Consider the following 26,514-nt stretch of genomic DNA (forward strand, 5'->3'; position numbering starts at 1 on the left):
CAAAGTCAATTAATAAGTGAGTCTTGTATGGAAAATGCATTTGACGCCTCCTGTCAGACAATAATTCACTGACTTGGAATAAAGCTGATAGTGTCTTGAATAACAATTTGTAAAACCTGCCTCTAATCGGGTCAACGTAAATCTCTGCTTGTCTGCGCTGACAGCCAACCTCGACAAATGTAGCTTTGCCGCCGCGTGCTTCTGTTTGATCTTCGCCTGGATGATGATAACAAAAGGCTGCAGATGACCGTGAAAGCCATCAATGAAACGGTGAGTGCGGGTTGGAAGCATTTAATTTAAATCCAGTTTTGAGGTGCCAATCTCGCCGCGTTGCATCATTTCACCTGTAAAAGGGAAGTAACAGACTGACGTCTTGAGAGACAGCCGTGATATTAGGTTAAGGATAATTAGTCAGCTGGTTGAGGCATTGGTTCTTGGGAAATATGGAAGGCTGTTTTTTGAAACATGTCTGTATAAATTTAGCCTTCATTACCAAGTATGTCAGAGGTCTCCAGAGGAATTACAGTCTTTTTAAGATGGTTCTACAAGTGCTCTCATCTCTATTCAAAAGCATTCTGCATTGCAAAGTGAGATGAAGCCATGCTACTAATCTCCGCGATCTGCATACACTCTACAGCACTGTGCACTGATCCTGAGCATACCCTTTAAATAAAGGAAATAATGAGGTATATGGCACACATATTATTTGCTCCTTGATGACTCCTGCTGTTAAAACTGCTCTTAATGTCTTCAGGCTTTGCTGCTCAAATAATCCATCCCGTTTCCAGGAAAGATGGTTAACAGCTATGATATTTCCAGGCAAATGTCATAATCCATACTAAATCTCATTTCGTTCAATATTCGCTTATATTTGATGGCAAAGGATTTGGGTAAGAATTAGGGAAGATGACTAATACTATTAGTGAGCGGTTCCCCATTCTGAGGTTTTGCTGACCAGATGATTTCAACTTTGCTGAAATAACAGGCCCATGTAAATCGGGGACAGAGTTTCTCTTATAATACTGCAAGCATGTGGTCAGCCGTGACATTGCTGACCACTGCAAATTTCAGGGAGGCAAAAAATTCCATTTTACCTGAGAGTGAAGTTAGTCAGCTGAGCAGAGCTGGCCATGAGTATGTAGAAGGTGGCGATGTCAGTCTTCTTTAGAGGTTTGGAGGATGTCCGTATGACGATGGCATTGCCGAGCTTGAGGCGCGAAAGCGTTGCCATCCCCTTAGGCACCTGCAGAAGACGCACACTTCCAATCCTCTGCATAGGAGTGACAGGAATAAACTCTGCCTGCTGCTGTGAACCCCCCCACCGACTTCCATCCACAGAATTGCACTTCCCTCTGACTTTTGGCTGAGCCTGGTAGTACAGCTCCACAGGGTTCCCAGCAGATGGATCCTGCCTCTCTCTACTGGTGCCCTCTGACCCTGGAGCAAACCAGCCAGGTGTAGGAACCAGCTCGGCCATGCAGGTCCCCCTCTCACCTCCTATGGCACAGGAACCCCTCACCTCCTGGGTTTGCCAGAACGCATACACGGTCACACATGGTAGCTCATCCAGAGCGCCTTCCCCTCTGTTCCAATCCCTGCCTGCAACATAGAAGAGCACCCTGACTTTGGGCTTGGAGGAGAAAACCCGAGGCGTCAGGACAAAGGCCTGGATTTTCCAGTTAAAGGTAAAGACCTCTGGTGCATTGAAGAGCTTCACAGACTGGACCATATCTAGAGGCACGGGTTTCTCTGCGGACATGGTGCGATAGCTGGCGTTGACCACCGGCTGGCGGCTGGCTCGTAAAATAACAAAGGGCTGGATGTGGCTCTGCATGCTGGAGTTCCTCATGAAGTCCTGCCCTACCTCTTTTAGGAAGAGGTAGTCGGCATCCTTAACTTCGTAGCTGACCGGCAAGAAGACAGGGAAAGGCACTGGGCTCTTGTTGTCGGTCAGTTCTTTACTGCTCAAATCTGAAAGAGGAAAATTGAAAATTACACTACTGTTGCAGGACAAAACGTTTATGCTACTTCTGAATAAATCTTCAAAACTGAAGGATTTCACTTTTTTGTCACATTTGAAGACAGGCAGTGTCCCCGAACCACACGAATATCAAAGTCATACAAGGCCAACTGATCAACTGAGTGGGACTTTAAAATATTAGACTAAAAGGCCTCTGGCCTTAATCTTAAAAGTCCTATAGCACAGGTGGAGCAGATGTTAAACTCTTTGGCTTTGTCACCAAATTATTGGAATTGTAAAAGGTTACGAACTGTATTTGTTTTATGAAAAAAAGACAACATTCCCAGTGTCCTGGTGTCACATCAGATTGCTTTGATGTGGCCTTAAAATACATTAACAGAGAAAATCTGAAATAAAACATGAAGTCAGGATGAGACCAAATAAAAGATGGTGCTTTCCCCAAAAGTCAGATCAGCCCGTTACTAGCCGAGTTGTAACAATCCAACATCGATTTGTTGACTAAAGCCTTTTTCTCTGCACAGTATGTAATTGTTTCCAGGTAGTTAATCCTGGTAGTAAATAGGTTTCTATGGAAATAATTTTTCGAAATGCTCTTTAAAAAATGTCGCCTGCCGTGTTGTCATGTTCAAAAGTGTCTCTGTTTTCCCTCCATAGCATGAGAAGGTACAATCTGATACATCTGGCACAAAGTGGAAATAAGCCATCAAACACTGGGATTAAAATGGCTTTTCAGATTGTCTCTAGGCAGGGGGAATAAGTAGTGACAAACAGGGCTGTGCATCATTATATCAAATGAAAGAAAGTAGATTTGATGTAAAAGACCAGCATGCACCTGAAAACATGGTTACTGGTTAAGGTACGCATTTGTACACCAGCTGGTCTGTGTCGGTGTGTTTTGTACAGTGATAACAGGAGAGTTACAGGAGTACTGTAAATACTAATCCCAAGTGTAAAGAATGACCTTTTTGCAATCGCTGTGACAAATCAATCGAACAGCATAAATGTCCCCTGATCTGATTTCATGGTGAGTGTTTACCGCGCTGGAAATCAGCAGAGGTCACTCATGCGTCATGTGTCCTCATTAAGTGTCCATTTTGACAGAATTATGAAGATTATAGCTGCTGACCCGGGTGTGCACTTTTGATCTGGTGGCTAATTGCCCTACTTGGTGAATCATGAACGCATAAAAACAGAAACACTCATGTTTACTATAACAACCTGGATGAGGCTGTTGTGAACATGGCAGCAAACCCAAACTCAGTGTCTTAAAAAAAAGATCAGATCTACAACTACTGACTTATGTATATTCATGAGAGAGTGAATGCCGCATTGAATGCTATCTGCCATTGAATTATTGATCAGTATTTATCAAATGAAAAAGGTTTGAAGTTTTTCTGTGTCAAATTTGTTCCGCGTGTCCCTCATGGCTGCCGGCTCTTGATGGGTCCGTCTATCACGACCGCTTCTGCTTTTCATCCTCCCTCATTGAGCCTGTCGAGCTGGCCTGACACTTCGCACGGCAGCGACTGTACTGCACATGTCACTATCATGTCAGCCCAGCAGCCCTCAGAGGACGACAACAGCGTTTATTTCCTCCCCTTCCACACACAGACAATAGTGTCAGTCATGTTCACTGAGTGGGTGACACACTGCATGAGGCAGAATCTGGACCTAGAATCTAGGCTATCCTGGCTTAGCCTTCCAGTGGGCACTGACAGATGTGCTATTTAATACCAGAGCTGGCAGCACCTCCAGTTGGAGTGAATATAAACTGGCTCGCTGTGTTCCAGGCGGGAGCATTCATCGCCGCTGTAAAGTACGCCACATGCAAGCTCACATCTTTATGTTTGAGTTTAATGTACACTTCTTGTTATTTCACATCTTTTTTTTCTTGATAGTAGACTCCAGAAGCTGTTTTGCTTACTGGCTAGAAGGTTCGTCCTTCTGCTTTGCCAATATTTAAGATATTTATCAAGTAGCCAGTGCAAGCAAAACTTCTCCGATGATGAGAGTCCAGCCCTGAACACGAGAGCAAATCTGGCACACCAGCTGTTCCAGCCTCTCAAATCACTCACTTTGAAGACACTGAGCTTCCCGTCCTCCTTGGCTGAATCAGGGAGCGCACGTGTTACCATGCAGATGTTCATGCCACCAAAAACTGTTGTAAAAACTGCAGCAGGGAACATATTCAGTGGCTTCCACCTTAGTGGTGTACAGTATGTAGGTTAAGTGCTTTCTGTGTGCGGGGGAAGAAAAAAAAGCTAATTTTTTGTGCCAACGTTTTGTTGATAATCAAATCTTTGTTCATCCCTCTCTGTGTCCAAATGAAAATGCTCCCTGCATGAAATTAGATTTACAAGCACTACCACTGAATGTTAGCAGAAAATTTACTTCAGGTAGGATTTCTTACCGAAATGAAAATGAGACGATACAAAAACGGAGCTTTCTGTGTGTCATACCGCTTTCTTTCTTTCTTTCTTTCTTTCTTTCTTTCTTTCTTTCTTTCTTTCTTTCTTTCTTTCTTTCTTTTATTTGAATCATTTGTTCAAAGATACCTAATAAGAGCTTTACTGCTATGCATCAATATGGACATGTTCACTTCTTGCAGTACTTTAACCTAAGAAGTTGGTTTGCTCTGTTGTGCGTGTAAGAAACAACAGTCTGCTTATTTAACAGCTTCGAGACTTCATTTATCGAAGAGATGTTGATTTCAAAATAATGTTTCCCCATCGCCAGCTTTAATAAAAACACTTGTGTCTAATGAGCTGCATTTTGCCCTGCAGTTTGTCTCGTGGCTTTGTATTAAAGGTTTTTCATTTGCACATCAGCTAACTGATTTTCAGTGTGCTTGTCTTTTAGCGCTATTTCTTCACTTGTAATCAATCTTTGTATTATTCTAATAAAATGCAAAAAGCCCTAGCATCCATTGTGAATTCTAATGCGCACTAATGGCTTGTACCATATGTGCAAAACAGCTTGCAGAAGTGAGTCGATTCCCAGTAGCATCATGGAAGACAAACGGATGTCTGCGCTGGAATTAGTAATTGAGAGAATGAAAGATGTGTTCATTTGTGGCTCAAAAGTTTCTCTTTCACGCTGCCGTGAAAGGTTTCTTTCCCCTTTTTTCATTTTTTTATCAGATATTGCATATACAGAAATGTGCTGTTTATAAATAGAAAGTGTTGGCAGTGGATCAGATGCTAACCGCACTAATTATGCACCTGCATTTTCTTAATCTAATGTTAGCACTGTGACTGTTTATCCTCTGACTGGCTAACCTCTCCAATGCATCTAAGTTTAATAGAACATTATAGGTTCTCATTAGGATCTGACAGGGACACTTAGGAGTCCACTTGGGAGATAAACAGCAGCGTGCAACAGAGGGAAGAAAAGCTGTTAGTACATCCATGAATTTTTTAAAAAGTTGTGCAAAGTTAAAGTACCTTTCAGCAAAGAAGTTAATCAACAAAGCACAAATAGAAAGTGGGAAAAAGGGCAAAAGTTTGGTCCAGCAAGAGGTGGAAGACGTGCAGGAGCACAAGCACTGCAATGTGGTGTCTGCTGGAGCAGGGTGCTAACAGGGTGCTAATGAAATGCAAATTTACAAAGATCGAAGTTTGCTTACATCTGCCCATAACCCTTTAGGGCGTTAGAGTGTGTATTCAGTTTAAACAAAACTAGAATTGAAAAGAAATCATGTTTAAAACCTTTCATGGGTAGTTTCTAATTAACAATAAAGATTGGATTGCAAACATTGAAACTGTAATCTAATAACCGCAAAGCTACAAAACCAAGCATGGTTGTACACACTTTTAAGTAGAAAAGTTACCAGCCTGCATAGTCCAGTTAAAGCATCATACCCTCATTTTAAATGCATTATGAGGGGCTTTATGATGTGCGAAAATACTCCAATAAATGCACTAGTGATCATATGGCATGTAATGCTCTGACTTGCTGTTGGAAAGACGGGAGAAAATAAAGAAGAAGAGGGAGGGGGAAGAGAGAGAGAGCAAGAGAGAGAGATCTAGGGAGGCTTAAGCTTATGCAGTGATTGGTAGGGATTGCAATGTCCAATGAGACTCTTAAAGCGGCTTTAAAAATCTGTTTTATCACAATTTCTCAATTTTTATCGTTTTATCCCCACAAATCAGCCTGCCTTCATTCCCTGGAAATGGTCATCTAAGGCAGTTATAGGCTTTACACAAATGCCTTTGAGATGTGCTTTTCTTCTTCATTATCAAGTTGGAAATCTAGATTGCCTGCTTCTTGTTTGCCTCGCTGTACATGAAAATTGGGTCCCCCAATTTTTTTTTTTAGCAGAAAGCCAAAAGAGAAAGTAATACTTCCACCATGACAAGAAAGGCACTGAGCATTAAAGCACTGCTCACGTTGTAATATAAACCCATCAAGTTCTTTACCCCTCACTGATTTAATCCTAAATGTTTAATAGGCTATTTTACTCACTGCTGTGACACTCTCTCCTGCAAGTAAGACACATGTGCTCGTGTTACCCTCACTGGATCGCTGTATCACAGTGGAATAAGATGTAAGTCACAAATGAGGACATTTATGTATTATTTATGTTTTTAGAAGATGCGTTAATCTTTAACGGCATTGCTGAGAATAGGCCCACCTCCATTCAGTAATATGTACACATGATGGAGAGTTCAGTCTAATAATTTGTTTTCAGCTGTTTAAGTGAAAGCCAATCTTTATGTTAATTCATTGCACTTTGACATGCGCTAATCTTGAACTCATTTTTCACCTTTCTTCTTTTTTTAAATTTAAAAACAAGCAAACTAACCACTTTGTTTTCACCTACCTTGTGTAATGACTGCTGTAATTGTTGCAAAGACTATCTGTAAGATCCTCCAGCTCTGCCAGTGCGTGCTCATTTTGGCACCCGGCTCTGCACGCTATTCCAGGCAAGTTCCCTGCGTCCGTGCGGTTGGGTTTTGCTTCAGTAGGTTAAGAAGAGGGTCCTTTCATCCATTCCTGCAGTTCGGACGCTTTCCATAATCACACCTGTGCGAGTATAAGTGGTAGTGTAATCCGTATTGCTGGAAAGATGGAAAGCGCATCGAGGTCTGTTCAAGTCCCGGCTGTGCGTAAAAGTTGTGCGTAACGATCCTTGCGGGACTCTTAGTGTCCGATCACAAGACGTGAGGCTCTTGAGGTGAAACCGTGTGACTGAGAAAGCTACGTTTGGATCATTAATGCCGTTCTAAACGAATTATCTCGACAAGTTGCTCAGATTGAGCCGGTCTCCCAGTCTGCCGTCGCGGTTGGGACTCTGCGGTGTTAAACGGTTGAAAGCAGATCACTGACTGTCTTGTGCGCAATCCTCAGGGTACTAAACTCATCATCTGTCACTGTTCACTCGCTCAGGAAGCCACGTCCAGTACGCAGCGAGTAGGATTAACCCTGCCTTGCGTTTGATTGTAATGTCAGAAATGATCATAGGTGCCGGATTTCTGATCACTTAATCTGCTTCAGTCCATGATGACCCACGCTCAACATTCAGTAAAGCTACTATAGTCTGTTTGTGTTTTGGAAGCTAACTGTCCAGATCTCATTAGTGAAAATAACAAACACAAGGGATAAATGGGAATTCACGTGGACCAGTATTTGATTTGAATTCGGTTTTTTCTTTTCTTTAATAATTGGATGGAAGTGATTATTTATATTTGTGTTTTTTCCTTAAATTAAATATTCATTGTTAATTATTATAAAATATAAATGCTGAAGTAGAAAAGTAACCTTGGCCTCAATCGCGATTTAAAAAAAATATATATATCCACAGCGCAATTTCACTCAATTGTCTGCTTTGTGTTACAAACGTACTGAAATCAGCAAACTTGTTTCTTCTTTACTCTCCAAATCAAGGATGATTTTCTATACAGTGTCTGCAGGCATCGCAACCTTTTCAGACATCGGCTGGTTGAGTGCAGGTTACAATCAGTTTAAACTCTGCCAGGATGTAGCCGGCTCATTAGGACCTGACATCATCACACTTATGTCATTATTATTGTTCTTTTAAAGTGTAGAGAAGAAAGTTCTCTGATTCTCAGTGTGAAACTTGGAAACTTTCACTGCTTTTTTAAAAAAAATATTGTCCATCAAGAGCATAATAAATTCCAATAGTCATCAACCTCATCAGGTGGATTTTTAGTGCCCTCTTATGGTAAAGATGAGCTTCTCTGTAAGTAATCAAAGGTGAGGCACTAGCTATAGCTTGCAGCCCAGTTGCATCAGAAATGAGCAGGTTTCCCACTTATTTTACTTCATTTATTCATAGGGTGACCTGATGAACAGAAGACCAGAATGTATGTATCCAGTGACTTTAAATGCAAATGCTGCACCAGAGTGACATTAACAGTTGTGTAGGCCTCTTGTTTTTGCACAAACCAAGATTACAATAGCTGTTAGTCATCTTTCAGAAACAAAAGCATGAACATACATTAATACCGCTGCAGTAGAACTCGGAGCACACTGACTTATTTTAAGAAAAAAAGTTACTTGTTTGTGTCTTGTAGTTAGGTAAACAAGTCTGTAGGCTCTAAGTGTAATAGGGCTTTATTGACTAATAAAGAGGATTAACCAACATATCAACACACACAGTGTGTGACCAAAGCTCACGGTATCTGGAGACAGGAGGAAGTTGCCACGAGCTACTGCTGCGAGCATATTTGAGCTCCTCCCTAGCACTGCAGCACTGTGATAAGCAGCAACAGCAGCATCTGTATGTTGGGGTTGCTCCAGTACGCTGTAGCGCTGCCAGAGGATAATTTAGATCCTTTCCCATTTACCTGCTCCCCACACAGAGACATAGCAGCTACACTATGTTTTGTATTGAGAAAGACTGAGAAGAAGTATGCCACCCCCAAGGGCGGTGCACTTTCAAACACACACAAATGCAGGACTGGAAACTGTATGAAAATGAATAACTGTCATAAATCCATGCAAATGCTTCATCACGTTGAACAGGCCCTAATAGCTGCAAGTAAACAGAATTTTGCCTGCTATGTAAATTAGATATTTTGATTCGAGGTACTGGCAGCTAAATGGTTGAGTAATTTCCCAGGCAAATTTTAATTAAAATAGCAGACGCTTGCTGTTATAAAGGAAACAGGCATCTTTGTCACCTGATGTTGCGCGTAAGGCCAATCACTTGACACACACGCGTGTCACACACTCGCCCGTCATTTCACATGACATTAAGCTGCGAAACAATAAATAAATAAATAAAAACTGTGACCTTGTGGACTTCCGCAAGTGATTTTAGGAAGCCTCCAAGGGGTGCTTTAAGATGCAGAAAGAACATATGGTGAAACCTGTCAAGAATATGGTATGAACACTTACAGGACAGAGAAACATCACAGGCCTCCGGATATGCAAGTTATGAGATTGACATAGATGGATGTTGCGGAAGAAATATGCTAGAGTGGGGAGAGTGGCCATAAGCTTATGATAGATGTGAGTGCCACAAGGAAGGGAATGTGTTTTCAATGTACATCATCCTTCTGCTTGACAGATAGAGGTAACGTCTGCCGAGGTGCATTTAGCCACACATAACGCTCTAATGTTCCCATTCTCATTTTCACTGTGAACACAGAATTTACATATCTTTACAATAACATTTTTTGCAAAACATTAAAGGTTGAACATGTGCAGTCACATGGAACTTTTCTGTGTCTGTGGACTGTAGACCTTTCTGCTGGACTGTATTACTACACAAGAATTGGGTGGGTGGGGGGGGGGGGGCATTAACTCATTCACTGCCATTGACGTCTATAGACGCCAATGGCAGTCAACGTAAGTTGAACTGAAGCCCACCAGCAGTAAAAGTAGACCTGCAAGGAGGTGCAGGGTTTGCGCACGTAAGGGATTGCGCAGTGAGACAAAAATGTGGTGCAAGTCTTGTTGTGTTTCACTGCCAGCCATTTGAAAATGCAGTGGATGAGTTAATAGCTTATACTTTGTCATTTTTTTGATAATAATATATTTGTGGAAGTTGATAATCTTTCAATAAATATTCATGTATGACTGGCTTTTTAACAGTTTTACTGGGGTTGTGGTTAAAGGGGTTTTGCACAATTTTCGGTAATTCATACCGCCACTGGCCACTTCATTATTGCAGCTATTTAATTGTTTGTTAAGGAAACTATCTAATCAGGCAATTACATGGCAGCAACTTAATGCATTTAAGCTTGCAAGCATGGACCAAACAATCCGTTGAAGTTCAAACTAATTATTAGAATGGGAAAAAAGCGACTTTGAAACGTGGCATAGTTTTTTGGGTCAGATCTGGGGGGGTGGCTGTAGCTCAGGTGGCAGAGCAGGTCAGCCACTAATCAGAAGGTCGGTGGTTTGATCCCAGGCTGCCTCCTGGCTGCATGCCAAATATCCTTGGGCACGATACTAACCCCATGTTTGCCTACTGGTGGTGGTCAGAGGGCCCGGTGGCGCCAGTGTCCGGCAGCCTCTCCTCTGTCAGTGTGCCCCAGGGCAGCTGTGGCTACAATGTAGCTTGCCAGTGTGTGAATGACTGAATGTAGTGTAAAGCGCTTTGGGGTCCTTAGGGACTGAGTAAAGTGCTATATATATATATATATATATACAGGCCTTTTACCATCTGTAGTATTTCAGAAACTGCTGATCCACTGGGATTTTCCTGCACAACCATCTCTAGGTTTTACAGAGAATGATCCAAAAAGGGAAAAAAATATACAGTGAGCATCAGTTCTCTGGGAGAAAATACTTTATTCAAGCTGATAGCAAAGCAACAGTTACTCAAATACCACTTGTTACAACAAAAGTATGCAGAAGAGCATCTCTGAATGCACACCTTGAACCTTGAAGGAGATAATCTACAGCAGCAGAAGACCACACCAGATGCCACTCGCACCAGCTCAGAACAGGAAACTGAGGCTGCAATTCAAAGGCTCACCAAAACTGGACAGCAAGAGGCTGGAAAAACATCGCCTAGTCTGACAAGTCTCAATTTCTTCAGCAGCATTCAGATGGTAGGATCACATTTTGGTGTAAACAACACAAAAGCACAAATCCATCCTGCCTTGTATCAAGAGTTCAGGCTGCTGGTTATAGTGTAATGGTGTGGAGCATATATATTAGAGACACACATGGGGCCCCTTAGTATCAACTGACCATTGCTGAAAGAACACACCTACCTGAGTATTGTTGCTGACCATGTCTGTCCTTTATGACCTCAGTGCATCCATCTGCTGAGGGTTGCTTCCAGCAGGATAGTGCGCCGTGTCACGAAGCTCAAATCATCTCAAACTGGTTTCTTAAACATGACAATTTTGGGTCCAGTGATGATTTCTCAAATGGCTTCCACAGGCCCATTAAAGGGTGGCTGTGGCTCAGGTGGTAGAGCTGGTCGCCTACCAATCGGAAGGTGGATCGATCCCCGGCTCCTCCTGTCCATGTGTTGAAAAATCATTGGGCAAGATATTGAACCATGAGTTGAGGGGGGTTCGATGTCTTGTGCGAGTGTGTGAGTAATAGATAAAACCACTGAATGATTATGTGTGTGATTGAGTACTAGAAAGAGCTTTGATTGCTCAAATTGAGCAGAAAGGTACTACTGTATATGCGTACCAGTCCATTTACCATTTACTACATTCAGCACATCTCAGTGCAACAAAGCACCTTTGGGATGTAGCAGAACAGGAATTTTCATCGTGGATGTGCAGGCGACAAATCTGCAGCAGCTGTGTGATGCTGTCATGTCAGCATGGACCAAATTTGTGAGGAGTGTTTCTTTGCACTTTGTTGAATCTGTGCCAAAATTAAGGACCTTCTGAAAGGTCCACTTGGGTACTGGCAAGGTTGTAGCTAATAAAGTGGCTGGTGAGTGAATATTTTCCTTGTTAGTGAATAACGGTTAACATTGACCGATTTAAATGCAGTCATTGTGATGCAGCGGAAAAACTTGGCAACCACAGGTGTTCCTAATGACATCCTGTCCTTTAAGGTGTAAAGCCATAGTTAATGTGATTAGTAACACCTCAGTTGACATAATTCGAGTGAAAAAGGCCACTGTGAAGAGGATTTATTGACACCACTTGCATATCTGTTAACAAGCTTCAAATGTGAACAACTGTGGCCCAGTTTTAGCTTCCATACACGTGAACAAAATAAATCAAGAATAATGATAAAAAAAAAAATTAATATATTGTATTCAACAGGTGCATTATCAAACAATATGTATAGGTTATTTTCTTCCAGAAACACAAAAGTAGCAAAAAAAAAACAAGCCAAGTGTTAAAATGAGAACTCAGACATGTTTTACAGATGACAGCTCTATAAAACATCCACAAATTGGTTTGCTGCTTTCAATAAAGGATTTGTAAACACTTCATAATATTGGCCTTGTGAGAAACTTGTTAAAGCTTCTCTGCAATTGAGAGACTTTAACACCTTTGTAAAGAAATTTCATCCAGAGAAGAAGTTATAACTCTGAGAGAGCTGAGTACTAACACTGTGCCAGTGTTCCCTCGTGCTGGGGACTGGGACTGATCTCCATATTTATCCTGAAGTTATCTTGGCCACAACTAGCTTCAAAGTTGGCTTTCATGCAAGCTCTGCGGTGTTGATAAGTTTTGACTAATTGACAGTTATTTTGAGTTAACAAGTGTTGACATTTCTCACATTTCTCATCAGATAAATCAACACCTTTGCAGACAGAGCTCGTTATTCAATCTGCTGAGGTGTTTAATTAGTCCAAAGAAAACTGGCAACATGTTGATTTTTAATAACTCATTATTTATTTCTTTTTTTTTAGATGCAGAAAAGAGATCATTTTCCTACTCAGCAGGAAGCAGGTTGGGGGCTGTTCAGCAGAGACCTTGGGCTTTTTGCAGGTGGCTGTGGCTATAACTGAACACAGGAACAAGCCGTTCTCTAAAATGTCAGTGTAATTTGAATAAGAGCAGGAATGAAAATCTGACAAGTCAAACTACACCCACCTATGCTTCAGTCTTCTTAAAACTGTGTCACTCACGTCATCTCGTCACGTGACTACAGTTAGGGATACTCCCACACAGAGTGGGTTCTGTAAAGCCACACTTTTTCATCCCATACAGCAAACCTTCAAAACCTTTCAGTGACTAACAACCACTAAAGCACATGTTCCCATTATATTCGACAATGCATTTTATTTTTTATAAAAACCCACAGGCAAATCCTTAATTTGCCGGAGGATTTGTCCTGTTAAATGACAACAAAAATGGCATCTGCATGTCCTTAACAGACGGGAGATGACTGGAGGCTTTTGTTGCTGTGACATGCATGTATAGTTTCCGCTGCACTCCCACACAAGCTGCGTCTCTCCAAACATTAATGACAAATGTGTAAAAGTTATGAGGTACAACGCAGAGACCTGAGCAAACACAAGCTCAGATGTGCTCAAATATGCCCAGAAGCCTGATTGTTCGTCAACCCCCAGGGTCCTAGAGGCACACAGATTAGCTCTGCAGTGTCACCCAGAGGTAGCTGGAAAAACATGGCTATGCAAATGATTATTCAGCTTTAATGACAGCAACACAAATATGAATGGCCTATAGTCAATGGTCTTGAATAGATTTGTGATTTGCAATTTTATATTTGGACCACTGCTTTATTTGAACAATACACATCAGTGCAGGTTGGGTTTTTTCTCAAAGTCTTTTGCAGGGAAAATGCTGTCTGCAGCTTCCTAATCTAGCCCAAACTGGGCCATGAGAGTCAGCTCTCCATGTTTGGGTTGAATACCTCCAAGCAGCCGAAGACGGGTTTGTTCAGCCTAATCTCCGCTGTGTGATGTGTGACTTCTTCCCCTGCTGTCGTACTCATGTAATCTGCTGTTTGTGCCGCTTTAAGTCCGGGGAGTAGCAACGGGTTGAAGCGGGAAGACTACATGATGGGAACTGTCATCTCTGCCCCATCGATGGGTGCTGCCAGTATCCTGCTAATCCCCAGAGTAATCCCACCACAACAGAGAAATCAAGCACACCAAGGCAGGCAGGCAGGACAGGGCACTGCAATATTCCAAACAGCCAGTGCATGCTTTAGCACTCATACACACAATGTGCACATATGCAAACAGTGTTAACACAGTGACAGCAGGCGCTTTACATAAAAATTGGCTGTCATGCTTGACGATTGGATCAATGTTTTCAGGTTTCAGCTAATAACAAACAAACAAAAAGAAATGTATGAAGCGGCTAAGGACTGTTTGCTGTTTGACTGAAACAGACTCACATCCCTGATAGGAAAAAAAATGACTCAACTGTATGAATGAGATCTGTGGCACATTTCTACACTGCCATATTGTTTCCTGACCTCCTGAAGTGATCCAAAGGGAGGAATCCCGTCACAATCATCAGAAATGATTCAAGCACAAACACTCTGAACGATCAAACCGTCTTTTTCAGTTTTCATTTTGTTTTCAAGCTCGTGGCGGTGGTTCTGTGAAAGCAGAGGATCACGAGGATCACTCAACCGAGACAAAAAGAAAAAAGGGAAAAAAACTGATGTCACTTTCCTGTGCCATCTCACAGCTGTCTAAAATAGCACAGAACCCAGATGTTTGGCTGCTTCTCACTGCGATGCAAACATTTCTTCCTTGTTATATTTGCTTTGCTCCTTCGCTAATGAGGGGACTTTGATATCTTTGCTGGAGGCCATCTTAGCAGTCAGAGAGATATCTTAGCGATAACAACATAAAGCAACCATAAAGTCTTGACTTCTAAAGGTTTGCTTCCCTGTTAAAGTCAAAAGAAGACACATTTTAAGCAAATATCACACAGCTACAAAGTTCATTAGTTGGAAACTATTTGTCTTTTAGTAATGGGATCATTTGTTTCCTGTTTAGTAATGGAGTAAGCAAGGAGGTTGTTGAGTAAATAAAAATCACTGATGCAATAATCGGGCCTTTAATTAAGCTGCCTACCTCATAAAAGATACATCACCATCCACTCTTTTGTCTCATTCATCTATCATTTATTGTCATTTTTTGCAGCATGGCTCCATAAACTGTGCCAGGTCATTTTCTAGTACAGTTCATGTTTCCAAAACTAACTGTATGGGAAGTTTTCTTTGGAGAATCCTGGATATTTTGTGAAACAATGAAATTGATATTTGCTTTTGAATGTGTTGCTGTTTAGACTGAACTACTGTCCTACTGTCATTTCTCCTCCAGCAGTCTCACAGGGGCAATTCAAAGGTGGCAGTACTTTGATGTCTGAGTCGCTGCTAAATATTAGCACACAAACTCAATAAGTTAAACTTTAATGTTGAACACAGACATTTATGCCAGCATCATTAAATATACAATTTTTTGTTTGATTGATTTTTCTGGGGGGGGAACAGAGTTGTTGTCCTTGGTGCGTCATTGTAAATTTAACTGTAGAATGTTAAATAATTTAAAATTAAGCTGAATGCTCTTGTGCATTTGTAGATGCAAAACAATAGATTTTTATATTTAGAAAAATGAGCTCACCCTCATACGCCTCAAAGTGGTTTGGTCCATTTCTTAACCTTACTTTGCCAACTCTGCAGAGAGGAATGTAAAGCAAAGCACGTGTGGGACATTGTTTTCTTTTTCTTTGTTTGATTTTAACTTCTACCACTTACATAATAAAACTTATTTATGGTTGTAACCAGATTGCATTTTGTCAGCACCATTATCTCCCAGTTGAATCATGTGCTTCAATGCAGCCACCACATTGTTACCGGGGCAGCAACATCTGCCGTTGCATTGTTTATGTTTATAGCAAGCTGAATTAAGCCAATTTTCAAGTGGTCTGGTATTTTATCCTCTCCTCTTGCACATTCTTCTTGGTTCCTCTGTGCCTGTTGTGCCAAAAACACAAACAGCACTGACACATTTATAATACAGAAATGCCTGGAAGGACCTTTTCAGTGTTTTCCGATGTAAAGGAAAACTTCCAAGAATAATATAATGGATTATAAAGGAACAAGGTTGTTCTTTATGGCAGCATCACTGGCTCCATGACAGCTATAGTGGATTAAATAGTCACTACAATACAGTTCGTGTGACAGCTGTAGAGGTCAGACAAGGGGACTAGACAGACTCTTCTATCTGATGCTGGCAGGATGAGAGGACCTTGACCTAAATTTAATGTTTGCCAAAAGCACATGTACATACTCAGTATGAGGAGATTGTTGGCTGTGCACTTTAACAGTAACAGAGAAGCAAGACTTGATGATAAAGTGATGCCTGTAATGGTAAGAGTGAACGAAAGGGCAAACATGACAGGTTATATAGGTGCAAGGACAATTAAGTACAACGCAGGTGTGCTGCAAAGATATTAATCCAGCTGGAGAGTGGCCCATAAATGCCACCCAAAGGACCGATGAGGCTGATGAGGTTGATGGAGGGGTCAACGTGACTGAACTGCAACACCCCATTGGTTGAACATTAAGGTCATGAGGTGGACCTTCAGAGAATCAGATTGTCAAGGATGAGAAGTGCCGGAGGCAACATTCAATAAAACATGAGAGCAATCTTCTCACCACGAGTAAAAGTACTCAGCTGTTCAACTCCGGCCAGCCCAAACAGATTTCCCCTGTGGGCCAAAAGCACTGCAGCTGCTCGTTCACCACGGCTGGCAATCCACGCTGCCATCAAATCGACAGCCATTGGCAGAAATAGTGCTGGAAATTGGTCAAACTACCACACAGTATCTGACCTCTGACAAAGCTTACCTTGCACATGAAAACGTATGGAGGTGGAATCATAGTGTCTGTCTGCTCCAGCTCCTCTTTCTGCCTCATTAGTTGCTGATATTGGATAGGTTATCTCAGCTTCCAGCACATTTTAGGGTTGCAGCCGGCTCACCTTATCCTGAAACTGCAGCAGTGGAAAGGTTACATTTTTGTGGCAATATCACACCCCAAACTTTTTTTTCTTTTTTGAATATCATGATTAGATGTGCGCTCACTGCTTCTCCTGAAAGTTTCCTGTGTAGCAATTAAGGTGTGTCAGTGATGGCTACATCCTGGGTTGGTTCCATAGTGAAGGCTGCCTGCTACAGGGCATGAAATGAGGAGGAGACAGATGATAAGCTTCTCTCTCATGCTCTGGGGAGCACAGTCAGTCATGATGGAATGAATCATGATGGGCAGGAGTCTCTGAGTAGGAAAGTATGTTTTACAACCACAATATGGTCAGACACGCTCATTGGGTTCTTGGAGTACTGGAAGCAAGAAAATCCTCAGAAATGATGTGTGATTAAAGTACAGATGCAGTTTGCTTTCCTTTTCTGAACAATACCCCTTAATTAGATCTGAGACGTACACATGTATTTGTTTCGGTTTAGATTTAATTCACTGACGTAAACGGGCATAGCTGTCTAAAATCAGTACAAGTACAGCAGACTGTAAATATTGAACTTACAAGTCTTCCCTTCAACATTCTTAAAGACACTCTGAAAGACCAGAGGGGGCTGCACATCTTAAGCCCAATTTCCTTTCACTGATAGAGTGCCAGGTTCTAGGAATTACCTGGCAAAGCGTGATCAGGTCCAGAGGATTAGCAAGAATATTCTCTTCCAGAAGTCGGAGAACTTTTTTCATTTCCAGAGGGTGGTTTAGGAAAAGGCCAACGAGTGGATGTCAGAGCTCAACTTTAATTTATGTATATTTCTTTTCAAGCTAACTCACAACAGCATGACATGCAGTCTGAGCAGTTAGTCAGCCATGTTATTAGATTTTTTTTTTCTTCTTCTTCCTGGAGACGATGGTGTGCACATAAGAAGTTCTAGAACAGGCAACATGTCAACAGGAAGTGAACGAGGAGATATGACATTTTGGGATATTTAATCATGCTGTGTCATACAAATGATCAGGTGAAATGCGTGAATGACTAAATATTCAATCAGAAAAGCTGCAGCGGTGCAGCTGTGCTGCCATCTAGTGCTTGGATGCTGCAACTCGCTGCTTGGTGCTGGGTGGGCTTGCAGCAGGGACATAAAGCTGGACTGCAGTCCTTTATCTCTTATTATGAATGTGTGTGTGTGTGTGTGTGCGCCTGTCACTGAGGATTGGGCAGATATGTGCTTTTTTTACTCAAAGCATCTTCTAGTGTTAAGGAGCTGCACATGTCTCTAGCAAGGGGAATCCCAGAGAGAATCCACACAAAGTTCAATAAAAATACTGATCATATAGAAAGGGGCCATGTTCACTGACGAAAAAGCTAAATAAGATGAGAAATGGTCTTTTTGACTTTCTTGCAGTGACTGATGCTACCCCGAGTTAGCATAGCTTAACTTAAGACTTCAGACTGGGGAAATAGATATCCTGGTTCTGTCTAAAGCTGACTAGAAATATAGCAAAAAAATCTAAATAAATCAAACAACAGGAGATCAAAATAATAATGGATGTGCAGTTGTTCAGAAAAGTCATGTTCTAAGGTCTTGTAGTTACTGTGAGGCGAGAGTAAGTGTGCTTTGCACAGATAAAACAGTTCAGCTCTGGGAAACCCTCAGGGCGCCTCGGGTTAAAATTTCAGTCATGAAGCACAAAATCTCCTTCTTGTGCCCAGACAGAGGCCTTCATCTTCATCTACTAGAGCTATCTACAAATAAAACTTGAATGGCTGCAATTAACTTAAGACACCTCAAATGTGAAAAGAATTTGAAATCATATTTCACCTGTTAATTTGTCAGTAAATATGACCGCCACAAACCACATTCACTGCTGCTGTAGGCTTCAGACATCAGCAGGAGCCTGCATATGATAAAAGTCATCATTAGCCCCTAACTTTGCCTTAAGGTAACAACTTTCCATAACTGAACAGTGTGTACTCTCTGAGAATCACACAATTTGAATCTCTTTAGGTCACATAACAAGCTACCAAAGAAAACTACACATGCTCAGTTACAGTGCCAAAAGTGGAAGCAATCCTTTTGGACCTAGAGTCGGAATTTCTTTCATCACTTCAGGTGATACAGATGTCACCTTGAGTTTTGTTATTGCTCTGCTGTCCTCCATGGGCGGCCGTTGTACTGTGGCTCCACTCAGTGATTGACTGTGTATGCACCAGACGAGCAGCACCAGGACAGAGCCACTTATCACTCCGGGAGCAATGGATGACCCGGGAACAGAGATGCAGCCCGGACCACGCACTGAGTCATCTGTCTGCCAGCTGCCTAGGTGAACCAGAGGATGAGGAGATGAGCGGAACTAAGATTTAGTGCCAGCCCTTCCTCATATTATCTCCCTCACACCATTGCTCATGATGCTACATTTCCTGGAGCTAAGAGCCACTGGAAGAGACTTTACAACTGGGGGATAATGGGGCAGCTGAAGGATGAGGAGAGCCGTGTAACACCATCGGGTCCGTGCTGTTATCGGTATTTCTAATTAAAATTAGACTCCCGCTTTGCATATTTGTCAAGCTCAATAAGTTTGCTCAGAATTGGTGTGTCAGCACTGACGCAAGGGCATATCGACAGCTGTGCACCGCTGCCAGCTTGACAAATGTCAGAACATTTATTCTCAAGGAAAGGAGATTACAGTTTGATCATAAACGTTCCCTTCACCCTTATCCTCAACCTCTTCTGTTCCACAGTGTAAGATTATTAAAGCTGTGAGTGCATCGATGGATGACCATGCCAGGGGATTAAATCTATTTGCCACAAAATAAATGTACATCTGATCAAACAAGAAAAACTCAGCTACAGCATTCGTACATAAAATACGAGCTCTTTCCATAATTGTCTGCGTGTGCGGTTCAGTCAGCTGTTCAGTCTGCTGTTTGTGAGGCAGCGAGCCACACAGAGAGACACATCTTTGCATCCAGGGAGAGCACAGGGAGAAATGGTACATTCAGTGGAGCTGACAGGTACCTACCTCTGATTCAGTGTGATTTATTTCCACATAGAGCCCGGACGTGGCCAGTGCATCGGCAGGTCAATTTGGTTTGGGTAGAAGAAGAGTTCTCTGATTGATAGAGAGAGGGCCAGCCATGTTCTCTACGCTTGGCTCCCCCTCCATCAGGGCCCCTGCTATGGCCGATTAATCCTAAACACACAGAGTAGAGGCTCAGGCAGGGATTTTGTGTGCATTTGTGTGAGCTTCCATCTCCAACCTAACACTGGCTTTTCCTGGAATTAAACTGTTTCATGGTCGTTTTTGGAACTGGACTTTTATAGACAAATATTTCTGGTATTTACATTACCTGCATTAGTTGCAGAAATGGTGTCGCCACTAGATGGCAACATCTGCTTAATTAAAATTGTTTTTCTATTACTGTAAAACAGATGAGTTAAACCAATATTATCTTAATGAGTTATTTGGTATGTCAGAAAGTCCTAACCAATAATTAAACATAAACCAACATTTCTCTTGAAGACTTATGTATTTTAAATGTCTAATTTCCCATCAAATCGTTGTTGCCCAACTCTTTCAAGAAACCGACATGTGCCTTAATTCATATAGGCTACTTCTATATGGAAACCACCTTTATTGTTTAAAATCGCTACCCTTCCATTAACCTTTAGCAGCTAACACCATGAACTACTATCTTAGCAGTTTCACCAACATTAAGGTAACAATTTTTTACATTTTTATGTCTTTTTCTAGCTATTTCCAGCATTTATCCATTACCTTTACCTCTTCTTTTTAAGCATTGCCCGTTGCTTTTATCAAAGAGTTTAGCATTGCCGTTAAACCGTTTTAGCTAGCTATTGCTGATAACCAGCAATAGCTTTTAGCTATTAGCCTCTTTAAAAGTTTTCTTACATATTCATACAAATTCCTTCTTGTTTTTAATACCTTTATTGAGTGCCTCTCGGCTCACTTTAAAACTTTTCACTTGTGTATTGTCAAAACATGATCTTCAGTCATATTTTAGCCAGCTTATATAGATATGTTCTTAAAGTGCACTCCACCATCTTTTCCCTGTAAGAAGCACCGTATGGCCTACCCTTGTTTGTTTACATTTCCATTTACATGTGGCTTTCATATATGCAATCAATAAAACAAAATCATTTCCTTTTTTCCCCACCAGACTACTCTGTAGTCTCAAACACAGGCAAACGAAGGAGAGCGAAGAGCCGCTGACTCTCCTCTTTATCAGTCAAAACAGCATAGCCAGGCTGCTCCCTGTAGTTCACTTCAATCCCTCTCTCTTGTGCCTCCTCTCAGTGCACACCCTAAGCCTGGGTGTGTTGGATGAGACTTAACAGACCCTACGCCCCTCACAACTTCAAGGCGCAGTATGGTCAAAGTGCTGCCTGATGTCCCACTGACCCAGCCCACCTCTGAGTATCTGTCCAAGGTCTCTCTTTTTGTGTGACTCCCCCCAACCTGCCCGCTTTTTATCCCTTTATCCAGGCATGAGATCAGAATTCCAGATCAGGATTAGGGTCAGCATCGGGATCAGTTGTATCATATATCTACTGAAGCATCTCTCTTTCTCCTCTCTGGCTTTGCTCATCCACCAAAAGATGTTTTATCTTGTGTTCTCCTCTCTCCTGGAGATGAGTGACACATCAGAGATAGCCTTCAACTAATCCTATCCTTTATGCTCTGTGAAAGGAAGTTGCGAGCATGTAGCCCTTTCACACTTTATTTGTTGTCATTTGAAATCATGCTTAATGTCATGCTCAGTTTCAGATGGGGAGCTCTGTGCCTTTTTAAATTTCACTCAGTCTGTGATGCACCGCTCAGAAACAGGGGAAACTTAAACATCAAAGCGAAACAAGAATTCTTCCAGTCCAACTGTTGGTTATTGTTGGAGCTGCTCCAGGAAAATAGCTGATGATGTGTTGGCTGCGTGCCCTTCAAAGCCCACATTGTCTTTGGTTGGAAAATTTTAAGTGTCATCATTATACAAAACTGGAATCAGACAAATCATAATATATAACAGGCAGTGATCACCTTTTTTCTTTTCTATTGACATAAAGAATTATATACCTGTGTCTGGTACTGATACATTTCTTTAGGTAAATGTAAGTCATCTTAGCTGGAACTGTAGTCACTAAAATCCTTCACTTGTCAGCTGTGTGTGCCCATTTCTCCAGCAGGTGGTGCTGCAGAGCTGGCAATCCTACTGAAAGAAGCTCAGGCGAAGTTTTAGACTGTAAGACACATCCCCAGACCTTTACCTGACCTCCCCTTCCTCTCTCCTGCACACACCTTGTCAGCGGGCTGGGCCTTATCTCTCTCTGACTGAACTAAGCCATTGAGTGCACACTTGACCTTGTCATTATCTTGTACCTGGCTTTGTTTCCACTCTCATTTCTCCCTTTTGTGTGCTCACTGTCTTTCCCTTTCCGCACTATTTGAACAAAGATAAGAGCAGAGTCTATTTACTAGCTCAATAACCCCTCCCATATACACCCAGACACGTTTTGTTTATGAAAGAAGCCTTGTGATATTTCAAAGAGAGGCACTGACCATGACCTTCTGTGGTAGTTTGAGGTTACCATTCAGCACCACTAAGTCTTTTTCCTCTCATTTGCAATGCAGAGGAAGAAGAGAAGATCAAACTTTTTATGTGAAGTACAAAGAGTATTAAATACTGTATATGGGCGCTCTTCCTGTTAAATGTTAAACACACAACACACAAACTTCACAGAGTGAATTAACTTGGGCTATAAAGAAAGGAAGGAAGAGGAAGAAGATTTAGGCCATTAATCTTGACATTTATGTGCAAGATGAAGCCTAAATAATAAGAAAAATATAATTTGCAGGGGACAGTAACAGCCCCAGCTTCGTCATCAAAGCTTTCAATGTCCCTGTGTCCTCACAAAATGTCAGTATTGTGCAAAACTACAAAGGAAACTCCAGCAACAAGTGTTTACTGCTGTTAACCTTAATTCAAATCCACTATACTTTACCAGTGTCCAATAGTCAATATAAGACAGCTGGAATAAACCAAGATTCACCTAAATGATATAGCATTTATGTGGACTTTTCGGTTAGTAACATTGTAACCTGTAACCATACTCTGATTCAGTTTTACTTATATCACAACAACAGTCGGCTAAGATGTGATTCAGCCAGTGGTTGGCTTACTTCATCTGTGTCAGTATGAAGCTGTTATGACATCTTTGAAAATAGACTTAACCATTTTCTTTCTAAGAGTTGAATCAGAGGATAGCACTACTGTAGTTGTTGTTCTCAAAGGGGGGGGGATAGTTTAATTTTAATGGAGAGAGACAGAATATCAACCAACAAAAACCCAAAAACAAATTTCATAAAAGTTAAAAACTGTTTTCCGTTTCAATGAGTGAAATAAGTATTTGATTCCCGAGCAAACGTGACTTATTTCTTAGTACTGTAGTTGTACAGCAGGAAGATGTTTCTTGTAGTTGTTCACCAGGTTTGCATCTCAACAGAGATTTTGGGCCATTCCTCTTTACAGAAACTCTCTAAATCCTTCAGGTTTCTTGGCTTCCACTGGGCGACTCGAAGATTCAGCTCCCACCACAGATTTTCTATAGGAATAAGGTCCAGAGGCCACTCCATGACCTTAATGTGCTTCTTCTTTATCTTTTCTTTCGTTGTCTTGCAGATAGGTTTAGGATCATTGTTGTTCTGTAAGACCAATCCACGACATCTCTTCAGCGTTCTGGCTGAGAGAAGAAGGTTCTCATCCAAGATTTTACAGTACATGGCCCCGTCCACTGGACCCTTAATATAGTCAAGTTGTCCTGTACCGTTAGCAGAAACACAGCCCCAAAGCATAATGTTTTCTCTCCTGTGTTTGACTGTTGGGTTGGTGATCTCAGGGCAAACTAAGCTTTTCTCTTCCTCTAAACAAACGGGTCAAGTTGATACCAAAACATTTAGTTTTATCTGACCACTTCACATTCTCATTTAGATGTTCACTGGTAAAATGAAGACGGGCCTATAAGGGAAAGGAGAAATTGGGGCCACCACCTGACTGAGAGCAGTTGATTATCCTTTTATATTTCTTCTACAATTGCACGATCAGTTGTCACCTTCTCACCAAGCTTCTTGTTGATGTCTTGGAGCCTGTTCTAGCATTGTGCAGGTCTACAATCTTTATCTTGATGTTCTTTGACAGCTCTTTGGTCCTGCCCATGGTGGTGAAGTTGGAATGAAAGAAACTGATTATATGGATGTTTTACTAATTAACATTATTCTTGTGGGAATGCTACATGATGATTTAGAAACACAGAAATAATTTAAGTAGTTATAAATTTAAAAAACAATGGTCTTGTTTCATATTCCTTTAGTGTTATATATGTGTTTATCATCCATTTCCCCCTAGTAGTTACAAAATCCTGAGCATCAAGGAGGAAATACACATGTAGAAGACAATTAACAGACTGCAACTGTATCAGACAGACACAGTCTTATGTTAAGGTAAAGGTAAGTTTAACACACTGAGCAGTAGATATTGTCTATTTTTGTCACATAATGTCTTCACTGTATTATTCTTACAAGGAATATATGATGGAAAACTGCGATTATCGTCAAATAGCTCATTCTCACCAAAACTGACTGATGTGGTCAAGTTTCTCAGTCGCCTTCAAAATTATAATACATATGCTATCCATAGAACAAGCCTTAATATATCTGTCCATCAAAAAGTTCACTGACAGCATGAGGAGAGATGGTGCTAGCCTTTGATTCTAATGCTAAGAGCATAATTTATGTAAGATGTTTGAATGGCTTTTTGAGTAAGAATAGATTAAAGGAAGTTTCATGTTTGAGGAGCCAAAAAAAAGTGCCTGCAAAGCAGTGTTTTTAAAACTCCTGGGGCTGCAAGGGGTTTGATGAATGAGCCAGGTGCAAACGGTGATTAGCTCAAGCCATTTCTAACATCTCTTACAATACAGTTTGCCAATCACAGCTATCCCTTGAGTTTTCCTCTTTTCTGTAAATATGAAAGACCTTGTCCTGACAGTGACTTCAAACGTGGCAGCAGCGGGCCCCATACCAGGCCATGGTGACTCCTTCAGCCCTTCCTCTCCACACATCAAACCCCAACTGACAAAAGCAGCTCTAGGTGGCATAATGAGACGCACTGCTCCTTTCAACTATGTGTGAAGTGTGACATTCTCTGTCTTCTTGTATCGTGTGTTGACACTGCAGCCTGTGTGTGAGGAGCTGACCGAATGGTACAGAGAGCCTTCCACCTTTTAGACCCCAGCTGCTGAGTGCCGCATCATAGATCACTGAGTTCCTTAGGTCAACAGCCAGAGTCGCGCACACAAGGACGCGCCTGACACAAAAGCAGAGGAGAGATGCTTTGGTGTGGCCCTTCCCACTCCAGCTTCCTCAAGATTGTTTCATCTGCGTCCAGAGGAAGGTCTGCAGACTAAAACATCAACTGATAACTCAGTGTTCGCAAAGCCTTTTAGGATAGGCGGCACTGGTGACCTGTAAAACAGTTTTATGCACATGTGCACCCTATCACCCTGCCTTGTGACTGACTCTCCGGTATTTTTTGGAGGCGATGAAGGCCATTATCGGTGGATTAGCAGAAACTAAGATGGTAGGGGCGTGCTCACAGTATTGGAACACGCCAGCCTCATTCTCCCTCAGCTATATCCTGTGTATTACCCTTCTCCACTGGGCAGTAGACAAGATCCAATAAAGAAACAGAAGTTCTGCAATTGAAATCAAAACTGCACCTCTCATGTGACTGCTAAGCTAGAGCCAAAGGTACTTAACCAAAGGTTTAGTAACCTGAAAGAGCCCCGCATGCTTCCAGGAGGGAAACCTGGGGCTCTGGATCTAAATACATAAAGCAGCAACATGTCGCAGCACAGCCAAAAAAAACAAGAACTGGTTTCTGCTCCCTAGAGGAAACTGCACAACAGCTGCATTCACATCCATCCACCATTAATCCCAAATCATAGCATAATACATTTGGACAGGTGGATTGATAATCTAACATGTCTTCCCCTTTTTTTCACGATTATTATTCTGTTCCTCTCACTTTTCAAATAGTTTACTTTAAGCCCGAGGGTGTGAGCCATCGTGTTTTCTATGGCTGCCGAATTACCTCAGAGCGCGCATTGCCTAGCTCGCTGCCAGAGAGGGAGGCGAGTATTGTTTTCATGACAGAGATCAATGGGTGGGTGAATGTGCTTTAATTCTGCAGGAGCTCCTCTCCCAGGCTAATAAATGCAAGCCTCCCCGCTGACTGAGCTGTCGTGCTGAGCCCAGCGGGGGTCAGCCTTTTTGTGTTCCTGTGCCCAAATTATGGAACCATCAATACACTCCCTGGAACCAGTCAATAGAAACCCGCTTTGTGGCCGAGGGGAGACCAACTTCAAGGCCGATAAAAAAAAGAAGAAGAAGAAGAGAAAAAACTAAGCTCTGACAGATTTAAATAAGATCAGGATGAGAACTTGATATGTTATACTTTTAAAATTTTGGAGTTACTTGTGCAACAGTTAATGGATTCATCCGGCTAAACCTGTTTGCGTGCTGAACATTTTCTTAAATGCTTGTTTACATTCCGCAAGTTCTTTAGTCGTCTGAGGTGGGCAGTTCACCCTGTCCATAAGAATTGT

The 26,514-nt window shown here is 41.7% G+C and overlaps 1 protein-coding gene and 1 long non-coding RNA gene across 2 annotated transcripts in view; both read right to left on the reverse strand.

Annotated features, from left to right (window-relative positions):
• The window catches only part of LOC309719641 (transmembrane protein 132D), a 29,110-nt gene extending 21,711 nt beyond the window's left edge, over positions 1–7,399 (reverse strand). The window contains exons 1-2 of the mRNA XM_082555909.1: positions 6,804–7,399; positions 1,095–1,971 (exon numbers count right to left, since the gene is read on the reverse strand). Of these exons, the coding sequence (XP_082412035.1) occupies positions 1,095–1,971; positions 6,804–6,876 (950 nt within the window). The 5' untranslated portion in view covers positions 6,877–7,399. The remainder of the gene's footprint in view (positions 1–1,094; positions 1,972–6,803) is intronic.
• A 9,346-nt stretch (positions 7,400–16,745) lies between these two features.
• Positions 16,746–20,679, reverse strand: LOC309718280. Its single transcript, XR_014279937.1, has 3 exons — positions 20,621–20,679; positions 19,865–20,035; positions 16,746–16,862 (listed from the first exon to the last, which is right to left on the reverse strand). It is a non-coding gene; the product is annotated as an uncharacterized lncRNA (long non-coding RNA).
• Positions 20,680–26,514: the final 5,835 nt, after the last annotated feature.

Source organism: Aulonocara stuartgranti, assembly GCF_965226115.1.
Source record: "Aulonocara stuartgranti genome assembly, chromosome: 12".
Taxonomy (NCBI): domain Eukaryota; kingdom Metazoa; phylum Chordata; class Actinopteri; order Cichliformes; family Cichlidae; genus Aulonocara; species Aulonocara stuartgranti.